At 60.6% G+C, this 20306-nt stretch overlaps 2 protein-coding genes across 4 annotated transcripts; both read left to right on the forward strand.

Annotated features, from left to right (window-relative positions):
* Positions 1-2893: 2893 nt before the first annotated feature.
* Positions 2894-8502, forward strand: LYNX1 (Ly6/neurotoxin 1). The gene is made up of 4 exons (XM_064476777.1): positions 2894-2982; positions 4042-4237; positions 4436-4537; positions 4752-8502. The coding sequence occupies exons 2-4, from the start codon at positions 4186-4188 to the stop codon at positions 4946-4948; spliced, it is 351 nt and encodes a 116-aa protein (XP_064332847.1). The 5' UTR covers positions 2894-2982; positions 4042-4185; the 3' UTR covers positions 4949-8502.
* SLURP2 (secreted LY6/PLAUR domain containing 2) lies at positions 5289-19556 on the forward strand. Of its 3 annotated transcripts, none has more exons than XM_064476775.1 (4): positions 5289-5361; positions 12500-12598; positions 18706-18825; positions 19283-19556. In XM_064476775.1, exons 1-4 carry the CDS (start codon positions 5316-5318, stop codon positions 19486-19488), a joined length of 471 nt encoding a protein of 156 aa, XP_064332845.1. In that variant the 5' UTR covers positions 5289-5315; the 3' UTR covers positions 19489-19556. The 3 variants fall into 3 exon arrangements, with proteins under 3 accessions (XP_064332845.1, XP_064332846.1, XP_031295590.1); XM_064476776.1 differs by lacking the exons at positions 5289-5361; positions 18706-18825; positions 19283-19556 and adding exons at positions 8622-10240; positions 11268-11273; positions 12863-14480; XM_031439730.2 differs by lacking the exons at positions 5289-5361; positions 12500-12598 and adding an exon at positions 17487-17553.
* Positions 19557-20306: the final 750 nt, after the last annotated feature.

A 20306-nucleotide genomic window follows, 5' to 3' on the forward strand; every position in this document is an offset into this window, starting at 1 on the left:
TTTTTCTATTCTATACATAGTGATTTGTATCTGCTAATCCCAAACTCCCAATTTATCCCTCTTCATCTTCCCCCTTTGGTAATCATAAGTTTGTTTTCTATGTCTGTGAGTCTGTTTCTGTTTTATGAATAAGCTCATTTGTATCATTTTTTAGATTCCACATATAAGTGCTTCCATGTGCTATTTGTCTTCCTCTGTCTGACTTACTTCACTTAGTATGATAATGTCTGGGTCCATCCATGTTGCTGCAAATGGTATTATTTCATTCTTTTTTTATGGCTGCGTAGTGTTCCTGTGTGTGTGTGTGTGTGTGTGTGTGTGTGTGTGTGTGTGTGTGTGTGTGTCACATCTTCTTTATCCATTCCTCTGACAATGGACATTTAGTTTGAGTTCATGTCTTAGCTATTGTAAATATTGCTTCTATGAAAACTGGGGAGCAAATATGCTGTCAAATTAGAGTTACCTCTGGATATATGCTCAGGAGTGGGATTGCTGGATCATATGGTAACTCTATTTTTGGTTTTATTTAGGAACCTCCATATTGTTTTCTGTAGTGGCTGCACCAATTTACATCCCCACCAGCAGTGTAGGAGGGTTCCCTTTTCTCTGCACCCGCTCCAGTATTATTGTTTGTGGATTTTTTAATGATGGCCATTCTGACTGGTATGAGGTGATACTTTATTGTAGTTTTGATTTGTATCTCTCTGATAATTAGTGATATTGAGTATCTTTTCATGAGCCTATTGGCCATCTGTATGTCTGTTTTGGAGAAACGTCTGTTTAGGTTTTCTGCCTTTTTTTTTTTTTTTTTGAATGGGTTGTTTCTTTTTTCTAAATTTTTATTGTCGTTATTGAGTTGTATGAGCTATTTGTATATTTGCATATTTTGGAAATTAAGCTGTTATCAGTCACATCATTTGCAAATATTTTCTCCCAGTCCATAGGTTGTTGTTGTGTTGTTTAAGGTTTACTTTGCTGTTAAAAAGCTTATAAGTTTACTTAGGTTCTGTTTGTTTATTTTTACTTTTATTTCTAATGCCTTGGGAGACTAACCTAAGGCAACACTGCTATGATTTATGTCAAGGAATGTTTTACCTATGGTCTCTTTTAGGAGATTTATGGTGTCCTGCCTTATGTTTAAGCTATTTTGAGTTTATTTTTTGCGGCTGGTGTGAGGGTGTTCTAATTTCATTGATTTACAGGCAGCTGTCCAGCTTTCCCAGCACCACTTGTCAAAGAGACCATCTTTTCTCCATTGCATATTCTTGCCTCCTTCATCGGAGATGAACTGACCAGCGGTGTGCAGGTCTATTTCTGGGCTCTCTGTTCTTTTCCATTGATCGATATGGGGTGTGTGTGTGTGTGTGCGCGCGCATGCATGTGTGTGTGCACGCCACTACCACACTGTTTTGATTACTGTAGCTCTGTAGTGTTGTCTGAAGTCTGGGAGGGTTGTGCCTCCAGCTTTGTTCTTTTTCCTCAGGATTGCTTTGCAAAATCTGAGTCTTGTGTGATTCCATATAAACGTTAGGATTACTTGTTCTAGTTCTGTGAAAAATATCCTGGCTAATTTGCTAAGAATCACAGTGAATCTGTAGATTGCTTTGGGTAGTGTGGCCATTTTGACAATAAAACCCTTCCAATCTGAAAGCATAGATATGTTTCCACTTCTGTATAGTCGTCGTCAGGCCTCCACAGCCCACCCGCTGGGCAGCTCTGTCCTGTGACATCTAGCTGCTTCGATCTCCACGAACCCTCCTCTTGTCTCCTCAGTCCAGGAGACCTTGGGCTTGGTTTGGGTACTCCCGCCCCTGCGCTGCGGCCGGACCTCCTTCATCTGTCCCCCTGCGGTGCAGGACCACCCCTCTGCTGCCTGTTATGCAATAGCGGGGAACCACTGTTTCATTCATTTTGCCCCATTTTCCAGTTGTTTAAATGCAAGGCGGTAAATCCAGTTTCCATGAACTCACCCTGACCTGATGCTAAAGCCCACAACACTCTGGTTTTGGCCCACACGTTTATTTTACACCCCGTTAGAGTGTGAGCTTCATGAGACCCAGAATATTTGGGAAAGTTTCTGTTTTATCCTCAACTCCCGGCACCTGTTGCATCTCAGTAACTATTTGGCAATAGGGTGACCAACCATCCCAGTCTGTCCAGAAAGAGCGCCCACTCAGCTCTGGAGGCTAACTGCCTAGGGCCCCCCAAAATAGTTCATCTCTTTTAAAGAAAAAAAAAAAAAAAAAGAACTTTTAGGGCCAAAGAAAAACGCCGCATGTTTTCTTTTCTTTCTCACATTAGGAGAAAAAGAAAAATGTAGGGCTCAGGAAATCTTAAATTTTGGCTTAACCATTATTCCCGTGGGAGGGGCCCATGAAATAAGGGGATCCTTTCAAGACTTGCTTTTCCACTTTGTTAGGTGGGAACAGGTGTGGGAACTGAAGCCCAGAGATGCCCGGTAATGTGCCGAGGTCACATAGCAGGTAAAGCAGGACCCAGAAGCCTGAAAAGGAAGCGTTAGCGCCCCGCCTCCCACCCCCGCAGCTCCACGTAACCCACCTGCAAAACTGGGGGGTGGGGGCGGCCGCTGGGGTGCGGGGCCGACTACGTAACGCTGCGGGGTGAGTGGGCGAAGTGCATCTGGTGGAAGAAGGAGGGAGGGAGGGGCAGAAGATTCGGCCCTCCGTGCAGGTGGCCCGTGACGTGTCTGGATGGTGCACCTGCTTCTGAGGTCGCGTGGGTTTCCGGGCATGGTTGGCTGTCCGCGGTGTCCAAGCGTCGGGACGCCGGGGCTGGAGCCGCGGTGCCCGCAGGAGACCGGAGCCGTCGGGCAGGGGGCGGGGCGGGGCAGGGGGCGGGGCAGGGGGGCGGGGCGGGGCTTGCGGGGCGGTCACGCGCGGCGGGCGGCTCTGCCGGGGCGGCGCTGCGGCGCTGCCACTGCGGGGCTCGGAGGGACGCGCTGCCAGGCGGGCGCGGCCGCGGGTGAGTCCTGGGCGCAGCGGGGGCTCAGTGCGGTGAAGGTCACCACAGCTGAGGTCACCCGGCAGCCTCCCCTCCCAACTTGGGACTGCAGTCTCGGGGGCAGGGCTCACCGGGAAGGGGCGGGAAGCGCTGGAGCCGCAGGCCCGGCCTTACTCAGACCTTGGACATCCCGAGGTTGACGCCCGGAAAATGGGTCATAGAAGATGGATTTGTTGTTCTCGGGAAGGAGAGAGTCTAATTTAGTCGCCAGGGCGAGGAACCGAGGCTCAAATATCCCCGCCGGAGGAGGGGAGTCGTAGTCCAGATCCTCCCCCCAACCCCTTCCCAGAGAGTGGGCATCTCCCTTCCCAAACACCAAATCCAGACAGGGCCGTTCTGTTGTCTTCCCCAAGTGCCCTCCTGGGGGGCATTCGAAGCGCGTCCCCCTACAGGCTGGACAGAGCCCATGGCTGCCTGGAGCTCCACAGTGGCGGAGGACTCAGGGCGCCAGGCAGGGCTCTGGAGGTCTCCCTGGGAGAGGGGCCCAAGCTGGGAGGTCTCCCTGGGAGAGGGGCCCAAGCTGGGACCTGAAAGTATCAGGAAGTGGGGAACCCACTCAGGCACGTGCCAGAAGCAAGGGGAAGGGGAATAGTGGGGATAAACCCACTCCTCCGGCGTCCTGCCCTGGCCGGTCATCCTGTACCCCGCCCTGGGCTGTGAGACGGCTGTGTGCCAAACTCCCATAAGGCCCCTGCATCAACCATCCCCGGGGTAAAGTATGGGTTTTGGCCTGGCATTCAAGGCCCTCCAGCCCCCTAGTCTCCCCTTGACACCCCCACCCCACCCCTTCTCTGACAGTGCCTCTTTCCGTGGCCTCAGTTTTGCAGGCACTGCTCTCTCTGGTTGGAAAGTCCCACCCCTGCTTCCTTCTCATCTCATTTTGTCTCCTGCTCCAGGAAGCCTTCCCCAACTCCCAGGCTGAGTTGGGTGGCTCCTCTGGCCACCAGCACCCCTGCCCAAGTCCCCTTGTGGGTCCCTCAGGCCCACAGTGACCACCGGTCCTCGTCCCCCTCTGTGCAGGGCTGCAGTGCCTCCAGTAGACCAGGAGCTTCCAGAGGGCAGGGGATGGCCCTGCCCACTATGCACCCTGCCCCAACCCCGGCCTGAGTTGAATCAAGGACCAGCTGCTGTCCACTTGTCCACTCTGCCCTCTCGCCTCCAGCCATGGCACCCCTGCTCACCCTGCTCCTGGTGGCCCTGGCTGGCCTGCCTCTGGGTAAGATGGATGGAAGACGAGGAGTGGACCAACCCCCTTTGGGGGCAGGCAGGCTGCAAGTGGGGAGGGAGGCCAGAATGCCTGGGGGCCACCTCTCCTTCCAGCTGTTCTGCTCTGGGGAGGGTGATGGAACCAAGGGGCTGATGGGCTAGAGGCAGGGCCTCTCCCTGTTCTGTGACCCCATCCCCTGGCCCCAAGCCCAGGCTCTGGACTGCCACGTGTGCGCCTACAATGGAGAGAACTGCTTCAACCCCACGCGCTGCCCGGCCATGGTCACCTACTGTATGACCACACGCACTTGTGAGTCAGTGGGGTGCTCTGCACAGCCCTCCCTGGGGAGCATAGGGGCCTGCTTCTCCTGCCCTGCGAAGTGTGGGGGAGGCTGAGGAGGGAGGCTCCCATCTGCCCCAGGATCCCCTGGGAGCCCCCGGCTGAGGGGAACCTGGCCTAATGGCCCTGCGAGCTGGGGTTGGCCCCTCTCAGGGTCCTGACCTTCCCCTCTACCCCTCTGAAGACTACACCCCGACTAGGATGAAGGTGAGCAAGTCATGTGTGACCAGCTGCTTTGAAACCGTGTACGATGGCTACTCCAAGCACGCATCCACCACGGCCTGCTGCCAGTACGACCTCTGTAACGGCGCCAGCCTCGCTGCCCCCATGACCCTGGCCCTGGCTCTTATTCTCCTGGCCACCTTCTGGGGTCTGCTCTGAAGCCCTGTTCTGTCTGCCGCAGACCCACTCAAGGACAAAACTCTGAGCAGCAAGGCCCCATCCTCTCTGCCTGCACACCCCACCCACCCTTTGCCCACCCTGAGACCCCCCCCAGCCACACCTGGCACTATCTGCAAGAGGACTCCTGAACTTCCCCAGCCACTGCAGGGCCTGCTTCTGGTCATGACCTGCCGTTTTCAAAAGGCTATTGTGGGACCACACTTCCCAAGGCATCTGGCCTTGCTGGGGCAGCCCAGCCCCTCCCCTGTCCAAGGATCGGGGCATCAGCAAAGTGTGCTGTTTATGAGTCTTCAGTTGGCCAGAAAACACTGATTTGAAGGGAGATGTGCACACCTTCCTGGGAGACATGCTCACCTTCCTGGCCGCCGTGGGAGCAAGGCTCTGTCCTGAAGGTGTGCTGGAGGGAAAGAGGAGATTAGGGACCCAGGGGGTGGAGGACAGTCCTAGGAGGAGGGCTCTCCAGGGCCCCAGGAGGGCTGTCTCTGTGCCTCTGACAGAGGCCAGGAGCTGCCCAGGGCAGATGAGGCATGGAGGACTGAGCCAGGAAGGCCTTTGTCCCTGTCAGCATCCCAGGGAGGGGTCCCAGGCCCTCATGTCCAGGCAGCCCTTGGCAGGGGAGGGGCTAGCTCAGCCTAAAGAGGCCCCTGAGGCCCCTCCAGCCCCGGGAGCTGGTTCTGGGTCCTGTGAGGGCTCTGTCCCTTCCTGCTCAGCCAAATCCTTGAGCTTTGCCACTCCCCACCCGGCACTGCGCGCATGCACAGGGCCTGAGCCCGGACAGGCCAGGCTATATTTGATTGAGCCTGAGAGCTGATCCCAGGGCTATTTTGGGCCAAGAGGGAAGGGTGCAGAGCGGTGACCGCCGGAGGCCTTGCCTTGGGCCCTTGCAGGCCGTGGCAGAGCGCACCCCTTTACAGAGGGAGGGAACTTGGCCGAGGGAAGGAGGAGATACTCCCACCTAAGTCAGACAGCCGGGTTGGGGGGCCGCGGGCAAGGCGTATCCTTGACCCGGAGTGAGGTGCCTTCTCCTGGACACTCCGGGCTGTGGGCGGCAGGGGCGGGCTGGGCCCGTGGGACGGAAGGGGAATGCGGGGTCTGGGGAGGAGGGCAGGGGGAGGTGGAATCCCAGGAAGGAGGGAGGGAGATGTGGGGTTGAGGAAAGAAGGGAAGAGGACTGGGTTCGTGGATGGAGGGTGCTGAGGGCCACTCCCTCCCCGCGCAGCCTGGATTTCCTCTGCATCCTTGCGCTGAAGGACCAGTGTCCACACCTGGCTTCTGGCAGGCCCCTCTGGTCTGGCCTGCGGGCCTGGCCGGTAGCAGGATCCTGACTGAGCGAGTGCGAGGTGTGCTGGCCTTGGCCTTGGCCTGGAAGGCCGTGCCAGCCAACGTGAGGGTTTCCGTGGGCCGCTTGACCTCTGCCTGCCAGTGGAGAGGGTGGGAGCAGCACACCAGCTGGAGCTCAGGGAGTGGCTCTCATATGCCCCCAATCCAGCCGGGAGTTGGGACCCCCCAAGGGCCCAAGAATGGGCGTTATTTTAAGGGCACCCACCCCAGGTGAGCCCCCCTCCCCCACCAGGTTGGGGAAGCATGTGTTTGCCCAGCATCTGCCCTTCTGGGTAAGGGTGGCCCAGGGAGCCGGGGCCTTCCAGTGAGGCCCGGCAGGATGTGCTGCGTTGTGTCAGGGTCAAACAGCACCTGAGGCCACCTCACTTGACCAGTGACCCCTGTTCCGGTGTCCACTGAGGGACCTGAGGAGCTCCTTCAAGCTGGCCTCGCCCAAGAGGGCAGGATGGTGGCAGATGCCCACGTCGGGGGCTGTCCCTGGAACTCAGAAGCCTTTGGCCCCAAAGCATGGCCTCTGTCAGGGGAACCAGTGCTGAAAATTCCCTCTTGAGAGCTTCCCTCCAGGACTGCCAGACCTCAGGGTACCCTCAGCAGGCCCGGGCTGGACTTCCCAGAGGGCCAGGAGGCAGAAGGAGCTGCACCCCAAGGATGGCTGACAGCAGGCCAGCTGCCTCCTCCCCTTAGGCCCCGACAGGAGCGAGCCCCTCCCTGGAGGGGGGCTGGGAGGAAGCTAGAGCCCACCCCTGACCCCCAGGAGTGGTCTGCCTGAGGGAAATGGCCGCTGAGTTGGCTGCAGGGCCAGCTCAGCTCCAGTCACTGGTGGGGAGGGAGGGCAGCCGTGGGCAGACTGCCCTCCTGACTCAGTGGGAGAGGCCTGGGGAACGGCTGCTGCCCTGCCTGTGCAAGCACTTTGTCCCGGGTCTGGTCTTGCCTCCCTCCCCCCCAACCCAGTGGGTGTGGGAGTAGACCCCTGCCTGGCCACCTGTGGGCTTCTGGGGTTGCTGAGAGCAGGGACCCAGCAAAGGCTGGGCAGGTGTGGTGTTGTGGGAGCATCTTACACCTGCCTCCTGCATCCGTCTGTCCATCCCTCCGCCACCCTGACCCATCCCATCCCAACACTCACATCCCTGCCCCCAGCCCCGGGGACCATGCGGCCCACCCCTCCCCCATAGACTGGGTTCCTCGTGGCCTGGCTGTCTTCCGAAGCCAGCACAGGGCCCACAGGTGTTTAGCTCCTGCCCAGGCCAGGCCCCCTAGTGGGAGGTGCGTGGCACTGCAAAATAAGGGGACTCAGCAGTGCCCTTAGAATCAAACAAGTAAACTTAGGCGGACTGTGTCTACAAGGGTAGGAGCTAACGCCTGCCCAGTTTCCCCGCGTTCCGGATCTCAGCACCTCCACGACAGCCCTGCAAGGTAGGAGCCGATATCATGGCCCTTTCACAGATGAGGAAACTGAGACACGGAGAGGTAAGATGGCAGCCCCCCAAGGCAGGCCAGACCCCTTGCCCCGCAACTGCACCCCAGCCCCACTGTGGAGAGGAGAGGAGTGCCGGGAAGGAGGCTTTCTGAATTTAAGACACTCTTAGCATGTTAAGTACTCAAAACAGCCTAGAGTCAGGAAAGCTTAGAAGGAGAAATTGGAAACAGGAGGTTTGAGAAGCCGTGCAGGCCAGAGTCAGGCACCTAGACCTGTGTTAGGATGCCGGGCCAGGGGTGGAGAAGCAGAGAGAGGAGGCAGAGGGGCACCAGGCACCCCCGGCTTGCCTGGCCCGGACCCATTCCCCACCTGTGTCGGGACCGTGGGTCCCTGTGGGGACCTCTCCAACAAAAACAAGAGCCTGTGCAGTACAGGCAGGTGCCCAAGCTCTCCTTGTAGCTCCTTGTGCAGCCTGCATGTCTCAGGAGTGGCTCCTTGACTCGGCAGACGGCACCTCCCATGGATTCTTGCGTTGTCCATTCACCTGGGGTGAGGCTGAGAAGGTGGTGCTGCAACTTCGACCTGGGGACGGGTCAGGTCTGGCCCCGTTGCGTAAGGACGGCGTGAGGAGGGTGTGAGCTCGCTGCTCTGCCCCTGCTGGAGGGGAGGCCAGACCAGCTGCTTCCCCACCCGCCTTTGTACTGGCTGATCTGTGGTGATGAACGTGTGTTTTCTTCCTGATTCTAAAATTCTGCAAAAGGTGAAAAGAAGCTGAGAGGCCTCTGTATTTTTAATGCCCCCACACCCCCGGCAAGCCTTGTTGGGTCTTGTAGCTCCGGCTGATCTGGGGCTGGTTGTTCACATCTTTGAGCCTCAGTTGTCTCATTGATAAAATAGTTCCCACTAAGCTGGGGCCCCGTGAGCATCAACGAGGCTGTGGGTATAAGGGCCTATCCCGGGGCCTGGCACACCAGAGGCCCCAGATGGACAGACTGATGGGTGGACGGATGGACAAATGGATGGATGTGCCCTTTCCCTTCTACCCCACTTCTCAAGATCCGACTACTTCCCAGGGCCGTGCCCCTGCCAGCAGCTGATGCCAGCCCCAAACCCTGACCCTGACCCTGACCCTCACTCACACTGCTCCCTGCAGAGTCTCATGAGCACCTCCTGGAGCCAGTGAATGAACTGGCGAGTACGTGCATCTGCTTTCTGTCCCCACCAGCCACCCGCCTGAGCGCCACCCCGCCTCTGTGGTCTGGTTTGGCTGGTCCTGCTGGCTCTGTCGGTCTTTGACTCCTGTCCACCCTGGCTCATCCAGCCTTGACATCAGAGCCAGCCCTGACCCAAGGCAGGGGAAGACCCACAGGAGGGGAGCCACAGGGAGCGGCAGGAGGCTCACTGGGCGCGGCCTTGTTTCCGGTTGGTCGTGGGAGTGAGGCCGACCTACCAACTCATCCAGCGGCTCCTTGAGAAAGCTTGGGGAGGGAGGTGGAACCCAGGAACCCACCCTACCACCTGGATTTCTGGCTCCTGACCCTGGTTCTTCCCAACTGCCTGGGAGCAGGGTCTGATTCTGCCCAGCCCCAGGAGCCACCAGATCGAGGGGTGGCCGAAAGCCACTCGGGCTGCCAGAGCAGACACATTAAAGCTCTCCTGGGCCGGAAGGGCTGACCCCCTTGGGGTGGCCACCTGTACGGCCCCCACGGTGCCCCAGACCCCACCTCTAAACCCCCAGCTTTTGGCAGAACTGTGTGGCTGGTTCCTGGCTCCCATGAAGCCTGGCTCTTGCTCTCAGGAGGGCCCTTCTGGGCTGTCACCCATCATAGGGACCCTCTTAATACCGGGGCCCTTTCTGCTCCCCACCCCCCAGCACTGGGCAAACACGCACAGGTCCTGGGCCCTGCAATACGGTCATGATAATAACCAGGGACCAAGGTCCCTCGTGGCTCCCAGAGAGGCAGGCAGCTCACAACCGCCCCTTTTAGAGGGAGGCCCACTTAACAGGGAAACTGAGGACCATACGTTCTGGCTCTCTGGACGCAACTGGTCACCTAGCTCACCCCCGGGGGCGTGCTGGTGAAGGCCTCTGGGTGGGCCCAGCTCTGAACTCCTTTGCGTGTTAGGGGTGGGGCTGGGCTCGCTGGCCTGTGCCAGACTCTCCTTCCTGCTCCCCCAAGGAGACCAGGGGCTGTGTGCTGTGTGCCAACCGTCTTATGTGATCCCCAATTTTATACTTTGGGGACCAGGAAAGAAGTTCATGAGATTAAGCTAGGCTCTCCGGAGACCACACAGCCATCAGCCTTGGGGCCAGGCTGGACCCCAGTGCTGTCCGGGCCCCAGTCCAGCTCCTCAGCTGAGCTGGCTGCGGGGTGACTGTGTGGGGACCAGGCGGGGCGGAGCAGCTGCAGGTATAAGAGCAGCCGGGCGCCCTGGGAGCCAGACCTCTCCCCAGGAGAACATGAGGCTGCTCCTTGGGCTCCTGTTGGCAGCTGCCTTGAGCCTGGAGCTAGGTAAGTCGGGGTGGGGGTGGGGGGGCGGGACCACTTTCCTTCCAGATGTCTTACTGGGCTGTGACTCCCACCTTGGGGGAGCCCACTTCCTGTCCCCTCCCCCCTCTCCTGGGGCACCAGACTTCCCCCTCCACCAGCCCCTCCGCCTGTGACACCAGGCACTTCCTGGACCTGCAGGGAAGTCATCTGAGCCTCACACTGTCCTTGTCCCTGCAAGGGCTGCCCACTTCTCAGGGCTCTGCCCTCCCCCCACTACCTCCACAGGCCTCCCCACTCCAGCAGTGACCCCCCACACCTGAGTTTGAAGGCCTGCCCTGTTTCCTGGGTCCTCCCTCTCCTGGCTCCCTCCTACCTCCCCTGTAGGTGGGATCCTGGCCTCTCCCCTCTCCACTCCAGGCTTCCTTATAGGGGCAGCTTCCCCACTGCCATCACTTCAGTCTTCCCTGGCTATGCCCACATCCGTGGATGCTGGCTGCATCTGACCCAGCTTCCAGCCCTTCGCTCAGAGGTTGGCCTGAGGGCATCCTCCCAGATGTCCGAATAGAGCCAGCAGGGCTCCCCTGATCCAACCCCCACCAGACCCTGCTCTCCCAGCCCTCACCTGTTTCCCCTTCTGGGTCAGCACTCCCTCACCAGCCACATGGCCCTAAATGAGATGGACAGAGGAAACGTCTGGACGTCCCTGGCCCAGGCACAGCGCTCCCCCTCCCAGTCTCTGGGATCTGTCCACTGTCTCTACCCGCAGGGACCCTCCTAGGGGCCTCTGACTGTGGGAAAGGGGCCAGGCCTCACCACTGACCCCTGAGAACTGCCCCTAGGTCATCAGGGTGGATGTACAAGGAGGGGATGCCTGCAGGAGTCTGAGCTCAAGGCAGGGAAAGCCCTGGTCACCACCAGGGCTGGGTCACAAGGACTGGGTGGCCTCCTCTCCGTCCCTGGGCTCAGCCCAGTTCCAGGGGATCACAGAAGCCTGCCAGGTGCTATGTCCACGGAAACATCACTGACCAGAGACCCTGCCCTGCCTGAGCAGCTGGCCTCTGAAGTCCCATCTGCTCTCACACACAGCAGGCCTCAGGCTGGGGTCACTGCCTTTCCAGTTGGAGAATGGGGGGTCAGAGCCCTGTGGCCCTCTTTCAGGGACCCCATAAGCCTCATCGTTGCTGGTGTCCTCTCCCTGTCACCCAGGGGCAGCACAGCCTTCCCTGGGCCTCACACTGGCCCAGGCTTAGTTAACCAAGCAGCACCCAGAGTGGGAGGTGAGCTGCCTGCGCGGGGCAGGACAGGAGCCTGGTCTGCTGCCCCCAAAGCCACCGCCTCTGTCCATCCTCCGTCCTCCGTCCTTCCGTCTCTCCCTCCCTCCCTCCCTTCCTTCCACTAAGCTCCCCTGAGCCCTGCTAGGCACAGAGGAGGGGTGCATTGTGGTGGATGGTCTGGGGGCACCTTCACATCTGGGGCAGTGGGGGTGGGGAGGGAACCCTGAGACCAGGTCACGTGGGAGCAAGGACAAATCGCCAGCACCTCACAGTGGGCAGGTCAAAGGGGCAACATCAACTCTGCCCTAGAAGCCCAGGAGGCCTTCTTAGAAGAGGCGGCATCTGAGCCGGGGCCCGTTTCACCTGGAAGGGCAGGACAGCAGAGGCAAAGCAGGGAGGCATCTGGGAGGGTGAGCAGGGAGGAAGGGAGGCAGGAACTGGTTATCTCACTGGGACACCCCTGGGGCACAGATATCTCAGTTTTTCCGGTGACACCACCCTGCCCGTCCATGAGGGTCCCTGCCATCTGCCACCCCAATCGGCACTGCCAGAGTCTGCGAAGTGCTTACGCAGCTTATCAAAGCACCATCGGGTTTGACGTGAGGGTGGCTTCAGTCATCTTTTTGGGGCCTTGTGACATCTGCTGCCCACATCGGTGGGGGGCGGGGGATGGGACACCGACCAGCCGACTCCAGCCGCAGCGCTGACCCCAGCAGGGCGGTGGCCCGTTACACCCTGAGCGTGATCACTTGTATCCTGCAATGACCAGTCCCACAGGGTAACAGAGCAGAGGGCCCTGGGCTGAGGCTTGGTACCTGGTGACCTTCTCCCCAGCCCTCTGTCTTGGAGGTCTTGAGGGGTGAGGCACCCCAAGATGAAGGACAGGGGCCCCCGAGAATGGGAATTGGTGCTGGGTGAGAAGAAAGAGTGCCATCATGCGGGAGGTACCCCCACCTGCGTCCCTGTCTGTGTGTCCGTCCATCCTTCCCTCTGCCTGCAACTGTAGCCCAGGCCTTGCAGTGCCACCAGTGCAAGGGCTTCGGAGGATGCGCCCAGAAGTCCAAATGCCCATCCAGGTCCAGCCACTGCATCAGTATCGCCACCCGTGAGTAGGGGATGAGGAGCAGGCCGGCCACGCCCTCCTCAGTGAGTGGGGAGACCCGGGCTCAGAGGGGGTGGAGACTGAGCCAGCTGCTGGGCAAGTCAGTCCCAGGGCAGGGAAAGCCTCACCCAGCAGCTAAAGCGGGAGGCCGGGTCCACCCGGGGTGGAGGAGGGAGCTGACCCACGTCTCGGTGGTAGGTGGGGCAGTGGGTACGGGCAGCTCAGATCCTTGGGTTGTCTGCAGGATTTCTCTCCTGTCCACCCCAGGGGCCCCCAGCAACTTCCCGGACCTGCCTCTTGTCACCAAGATGTGCTACAGAGGCTGCCCTGACATCAACACCCTGGGCCTGGGCCCCTACGTGTCCATCGTCTGCTGCCAGGCCAGCCTCTGCAACCGTGACTGACCGCCCCCGCTGCCCCCAGCTGCTCCCCCGCCCGCCTCACAGAGCTCCCAGCCAGTCCGGCCCCCAGCAGACACTACTCCTGAGGCAGCTGGGAGGGCACTGGGGCTGGGGGCGCGGGAGGGGCGCCCCAACTCAGGGCAGGAGTCCAGGAAGCCCAGGGACCCAGAGGCTATGCTGGGGTGGGTCAGAGGAAGGGAGGCCATGGCAGGGAATGGAAGGAGAGAACACAGATACTCTAGAGGCGTGCCGGCCCCCACCACGCGCACACACATGCGCACGTGCACAGCCAGGCGCACACACACACCTGGGCAGCTGCTCCTAGAGAAACCTGCTCCTCCTTGGCCGGGAATCTGTGCTGCTTCACAGCCCCCGCTGCTCCTCCCCTCCTGCCTCGCTTCTTTCTCCCAGATCCCCCTCCTCTCTGCCAAGCCCCTCCTGCCCTGAAACCTTTCCCCCGCCCCCCCCCACAGGAGTCCCTCCAGCCCTGTGACTGTTCACCTCAGGGTAGACACAGGGAGGCCTTAAGCTGATGTCTGTGATGGTCACTCACTCACTGAGTGAATGTTTAATCCTGGCTGCAACCAGGCCCCAGGCTCAGCCTTGGGCTGCAAGGTGGAGGAGACCCCCCAGGTCACCCCCAGGCACCCCACCTGGCCCTCTTCTGGGCCCTTGTTCGCGCGGAAGAAAACATAGACAGGCCAGTGAAATTGTGCAGCCGGCGGGCAGGGAGAACCGATGTCCCAGCAGAGGGTGACCAGCACCAAGGCACATGGAGGGCCCTGACCAGGAGACACAGAGAGGGCTGGGGGCCCCAACCAGCCCCTCTGCGGGCCGGACTGGCATCCCTAATGGTGGTCCTTCATGTCAGGGGGACAATGTGCAGGAGGTGGGGAGCTGACCGCCACGGAGGAGAAAGCAAGCCGACTGCTCCCACCCGCACGCCTGCTGCACTGAAAGCCATTCCAATTGAACCAAAGTTTTAAGCGTCAAAAGAAAGAGATTCTTTTCAGATGATGGTTCAGAATAGAAAGCGAGACGCGTCCTCCAAATGGCTAAACACAGTTACTGTCTGACCAGCAGCCCTGTCGCTAGGCATCGACCAGAGAAAGGGACACGGCAACGTGTCCATAACAGTCACAGGGTGGCCCCTGAACTGACGAATGAATAAACAAACGTGGTCTCTCCAGACAATGGGCTATTTTTCAGCCACGAAAAGAAACAAAGTACCGACAAGCAACAACACGGGTGAGAGCATGACACTCAGGGAAAGACAGGTCCTGGGGTTCATTTACGTGAAATGCCCACAGCGGGCAAATCCACAGAGACAGAATGCAGATCAGCTGTTTGCAGGGGCGGCAGGAAAACGCGGGATGGGGTGGCAGCCAAAGGGTTTCTTTTTGAGATGATGAAAATTTTCCAAACCTGACCCTGATGGTCGAACATACCTGTAAATAGGCCCAAAACGCTTCACACGGGTGAACTGTGTGGTATGTGAAGTAGATCCAATAAAACTTAAAAATTAATAAGAAAAAAAAAGGTTTCAAGAAAAACAAGGCCCAAAATCCTGGTTGAGACAGATTCACGAGGAGGTAAAAATTTAAAACAAAGTGCGTGGAAAAAAATGCCATAAACAGAACTAAAAAGCAGAAGGTGGGTGAAAAACAAGGCGGATTTCTCTTCCACATGAAGGATACATACAAGCCCACGCAGGTAGCGTGCTCAGCGAGACAGAACTTCAGCCATACTCCCAGTCAGAGGGGAGCAAAGCAAAGGAAGCAACATTTTAAATCTTGAGCCAAACAAAAAAGTGGCAAGCAATGATGCCACAAGGGCAGGGAGTCCCCCCTCTGTGTGCCCTTGTGGGAATCCCTGTAGCCTCTTGGAGGGCCAGTCGGCACCATCTCTGAAGCTGTAAGGTGTCCCTAGGGTTTTGTTGAATGCAGGCTCCCGAGATGTCGCCCAAACACCTGGAGCGGGTGGGAGACAGGTTTAGAAGCCCTGATCACCCGACGCCAGGAGCGCCCTGCGCGCGCGGGAGCCAGCCGGGCGCTCAAGGGGATGACCGGCCCCCGTGTGTGTGCCCCACTGCTGCGAAGAGGAGGCGTGAAGACCGTGCAGCGGAAGAAGCTCACTGCAGTGTTCTGAGCAGAAGCCGAGTCCCCCGAGGGCCCACTAGTACAGGGAGTGACGCCCCAGGGCCACTCCGCTGGGTCCTGCTGGAGGGAGAAGCAGGTCACAGCTGCTGCCCCGGGAGCCGTCTCACCGTCCCTGTACTTTCTTTGCAACCTAGAGACGTGGCTTTAAGAGCCCTCAGTCTGCTCTGCCAGACACAGGAAGGGGACTGGTAGGCAGAAGCTCAGGTGGGAACCCCTCTCAGCCACCTGGGGGGTCCTTAGAGACAGTGCAGAGGAGACCACCCCACAGGCAGACTAGTGGGGAGGCCATGCCGAGCAGACGGAGAAGCACGGCCCTGGTCCTGGCCACATGCTGAACCCTGACTCTGGTCACACATTTAGACCTTACCGTCATCACAGGCTGAACTCTGACCCTAGTCACACTCTGAGCCCTGACCCCGGTCACAGGCTGAGCCCTGACCTGGAGGCTCCGGGAGGAACTGAGGGGAGGGTGTGGGCCTCTCAGCATGAAGCGTCCTAGGCTGGGCCACATTCCTGCTCGCCCTGAGCGGACAGCAGCAGCTCTGCAGACAGGTTCAGCCTGGGCTTCCCCAGTGGCGGCCTGGCAGAAACTCTAGGAGGAGCAGATGCCCAGGGGCCAGGTGTGTTCTGAAAGGAAAGCGGAGGTGGGGCCCCTGCGCCTGAGGACAGGAGGTGTGGTGTCGGCTTGGCCTCCGCAGGAGGAATTGGGCCGGGCCGAAGGAGGAGCCGGGGCGTGCGGGGCGCTGTCTAATCCGGCATCCCCCCCCCCCCCCGCAGCGGGCCGCCCGCTGAGGAGCAGACTCCGACAGGCCCGGCTGCTGCCTTGGCTTCCAGCCAGCCCTGGCCGGGCGACCTGCCTGTCAGCTGGCTGCTGGAGCCTCCGATCCTGCCCCTAGAGCAGTGGTTGGCACTGTGCCCGGTGGTTCACTGTAGTGAGAACTTGGGAGCCAGCAGGCCGAGTGTCTGACGCAGTCTGGGCATTAGGGGAAGGCTAGGTGCCTCCCACCCACACTGGAGCCCCAGCCAGTGCCCAGGGAGACACAGGCCTGCTCAGTCTAGGGTTAAAGACCAGACCCCAGATGGAGCTGATCCCCCAGGACCTATATGAGGCCATGGGGCGGGGTCAAGGTCCCCAGACAGAATTTCAGCCTCAGGAGGCAGGGGCGGGAGGAGCAGGACCAGTCTTGCGTGGCGAGGTTTGGACCCTTGGGGGGAAGACGCAGGAGTCGAATGGGGCCGCAGGGGAGCCCCGAGTGAGCCAGGGCACAGCCCAGCAAGACCGCTGCCTTGACACCTGGGCCCTGTCGACACCCGTCCCCAGCCCACCCAGGGTTTGCTCTGGCAGCTGCGAGGCCTGGAGGAGGGGTGAGAGGGTCACAGGCGGGACTCCTTGGAAAGGCTGAGGAGCAGGCCCCATGGTCCGTGTGGGGGTCGGGGTTAGAGAGCAGTGCCTGGGGCCACACTCCAACCCCAGGACCCAAATCCACCTCTCCGCTCTCTGAGTCTTGGGCGAGGGTCTTGCTGTCAATTTCCTGCCCTGCAATGGGGCCAGGTGAGCCCTGCCTGAGGGGCAACCCCCTCAGCCCCATTACCAATCAAGGTGTGCCTGTCCCTGCAGGGGACACCAGGTTTAGTGTCCCCAAGGTGACCCTGCCCCTACCCCACTGCCCGCCATCCAAGACCTTTCTGTTGACCCAGCACTTTTCCTGTCTCTGTCCCCTTAAGCCTCAGAGCACATTCTGGCTGGTTGTCCAGGCGGTCAGCGCCTCTGTCACTACACCCCACATGACCGCTCCAGAGAAGCTGGGTGCTGGGGACTGGGGCACCCTGGAACGATTCAAACCCAGACCCACTAGGGCAGGAACCTGCCCGGGAGGTAGAAGTGGGACCCAAGGCGGAAGGGGCGCCTGACAGAGGCAGGAGTTGGGGTGCAGGGAGGCCCCACCCTCTGGAGGGGAGTGTCTTCCCTAGATGCAAAGGCCAGGGTGTCCCAGGTTAGGGGATGAGGGGGAGGGCGGAGAGCCCCAGGCTGAGGTAGTTACAAGGGGGTAAGGACCCCCCAACCCTAAGCTGGGGGGGGTCTTCAGGGTGTGGGGAGGGGCCCAGAGTGCAGGAGGTGGAGGAGTGAGGGAGGAGCAGGGAGGGGCCTGGGGGAGGACCACAGAGGAGTGGGGCATCCAGGTGCAGGCAGGTGGGGCCCAGTAGGTGGGTAGGCGGGTCTCTGCACCTCTGCCACCCACGGGAAAACTGATCCCGCTAATCTATTTGGCTGACCAGTCAGGTGGCTGCACTGGGTGTTTGTCATCCCTGCCAGGCAGGCCTAGCACCAGCTGCGGGGACCGGACCATGCGGGGGACATGGCTGGCGCTGCTGGCGCTGGTGCTGGCTGCTGGAGGCGGTGAGCTCGCTGAGGGGTGCAGGCACCTGGTAGGGGACAGGGGGAGAAGGAGCGCAGGGAGGATGGGGGGAGGCGAGTGAGAAGGGAGAGAGGCGGTGGGGTGGGCCAGGGACAAGGGGCCCCAGGGCATTCAGGTCACCCACAGCCCAGGTGTGAGTGTGGAGGAGCACGGCAGGAAGGGCTGAGACTGGCCAGGTGGTTGGTGGCCAGGACCCTGGGTGCCGGCTGGGGAGCCGCCCTTCATCGAGGGCGTGGGCACCAGGAAGGGCCTTCTGCTGGGAAGGGCAGGCAGGGTCAGGATCCTGCTCCCTGGGTCCAGGGCTGAGGTGCTGAGGCCGGTCTCAGGAGGTGCCTCGGGGACACCAGGGAGGTGCCGAGGGCAGGGGGAGCAGGAGATGGGGAAGAAGGAAGCAAACCCAGACACATCGGGGGACTTAGGGTCTGAGAGAACACCTGGGGGAGGTGTCCCAGGCCCCTGGGGACCCACGCCCGATCAGAAAAGGGGCCGGGTGGAGCAGGCCCCAGCCAGACGGTTCTGCCCATTTCCTAGAGGGGGAAACTGAGGTCATCCCGAGAGACAGGCAGCACTCAGCGGGGGCCGAGTGGCCGCGGCCTCGCTGTGCGCCAGGGGCTGCTCGGGCTGCCATGATGGGGCTGGGGCACCAGAGCTGGAGGAAAGAGGACCAGCCTGCTCCCCCTGCCCCTGCCAGCCTGCGCCCTGACCCGCCTGGGTCCCACCGGGTGTGGCTCTTCTCCCTCCCTTGTTACGCTGGCACCATGTACCTCCCTTGCCTGATCCCTGATCCTCACGGCAGCCCTTTGAGTCCTCCACTTTGCTGACGCGGACCCCGAGGGGCTGGCCCGCCTCCCCACCCCTGCCAGGCCCCTCACCGCAGGGGCACCAGTGCCTCGGTCTCCCTGTGCACCCCCAGCACTTCCGAAGCTGCATCATCTCTCCCTTGGCCGTGGCGGGCACACTCTGCCTCAGGGCGGGGGCCCCAGCTCACACGCAGCTCTTGAATCTTCCTGGAGTTCTGGCCGGTGGGCGACTGGACCCTGAGTGGCGTTGTCCCCCTCAACCTGGGTCTCTGGGTCAGAGGGCTTGGGAGGGGCAGGGCCTGCCTGATCCACCCCTCATCTCTCCTTCCCCAGTGGGGGCCCTGCAGTGCTACACCTGCCACGAGCCCAGCAGCCTGTCCAGTTGTGTCACTGCCGTCACCTGCAACGCCAACGAAACCATGTGCAAGACCACACTCTACTCCCTGGAGATGGGTCAGTGGGGCTGGGGGGGGGGGTGCAGGGCTGGGGTCCCAGGGGCAGGGCTGCCTCGACCCAGTCGCTGCTGGCCAGCCCTGGCCCCCAGTGGGCAGCGAGCAGCCATCACCCTAGTCATTTCCAAAAAGGGCTTTGGGTCCAAGCAACCGGGACTCTCCCCCTCCCCCTTCTCTCCCTTCCCTCCCGTAACAGGGAAATCTTCAGTCTTGCTTGGGAGTCACTGGGAGGGAGGTGCCCCGTCCAGCAAGGCGTCCTGTGCAAGTCGCCGGGCACCCAGCGCACAGTAGGCGCTCAGCCTGCAGTGGTGGGAGGAGAGGGGGCTGGGTCACGGAGAGGCTGAGACCGGTGTGGCGGCCCCAGAGTGGGCGCTGTGCGAGGTGGCCGGGCTGGGGCTTGGAGGCCATGGAGGACGTGGCCACAGGCCAGCCTGACACTGGTACCCCTGTGCCCCCAGTGTACCCCTTCCTGGGGGACTCCACAGTGACCAAGTCCTGTGCCAGCAAGTGCGTGCCCTCGGACGTGGACGGCATCGGCTTGACCCGGCCCGTGTCCTGCTGCAACACTGACCTGTGCAACATGGATGGGGCGCCTGTGCTGGGCAGCCCCTACGGCCTGGCCTTCACCCTCCTGCTCATCCCCCTCTGGAGCCTCGGCTTCTAGAGCCCCGCCCTCCAGCCTCGAGCAGCCACGCTCTGAGTGCCACTGAAGAATATGGGCCCTCACCTGCACCAGGCCTCCTTGAATCTTTTTTCTGTGGGGAGCTGCCCGTTAGCGGGGGAGAGGGGAGCGCCCGCTTCATCTCCAGCTCCATCACTCAGTCGGCCTCTGCCCGGCCCCGCCACCCAGGCTCTCTCTGGAGCTCTCTCTCTCCTCGCCCACATTGCCACACCGTCTGTCCATCTGCCCTCCGTCTCCCCTTGGTGTGTAAGTGAGGAAGGTCACTAGTCCTGGGACACCCACACAAACCAGGCAGGGCTCTGCCCTCCTGCCTCCAGGTCCTGGGAGCTCTGGGGGCCTGCCTGGGGCAGGGCAGGAAGCGGGACCCCACGGGCAGGGGGAGCACCACGTCCGCCAGGACTGGGGCAGGGGTGCCTTCTCAGAGGAGGGGGCATTAAGGCCGACCTTGAATGACAGAGAGATTGGCTGGGTCGAAGAAGGCAGGCCAGGCCAGGTGAACAGCAGGTCCAATGGGGCCAAGAGTGACCCTGGACCTGGGATTACTCCGTGAAGTGCTCGCTGCTCTCTGGCCTGGCCCCAGACAAGCCTGACCTGTGGTCGGGCCTGTGGTGACACAGCTTCTGTGTCATGCGGCAGAGGGTGCGGAGAAGGGGAGGCGGGCTCCTCTGGAGAGTCCACCTGGCCCCACCCTCACCAACCTCCACTCCCTGGTGCCCAGGGCCGCCAAGCTCCAATGCAGAAGGGACCTTCATTTCACCTTGGCCTTGGGCCAGCACCAAAGCCTCCAGACCACCTCCCAG

This window comes from Camelus dromedarius, chromosome 20 (assembly GCF_036321535.1).
Source record: "Camelus dromedarius isolate mCamDro1 chromosome 20, mCamDro1.pat, whole genome shotgun sequence".
Lineage (NCBI taxonomy): Eukaryota > Metazoa > Chordata > Mammalia > Artiodactyla > Camelidae > Camelus > Camelus dromedarius.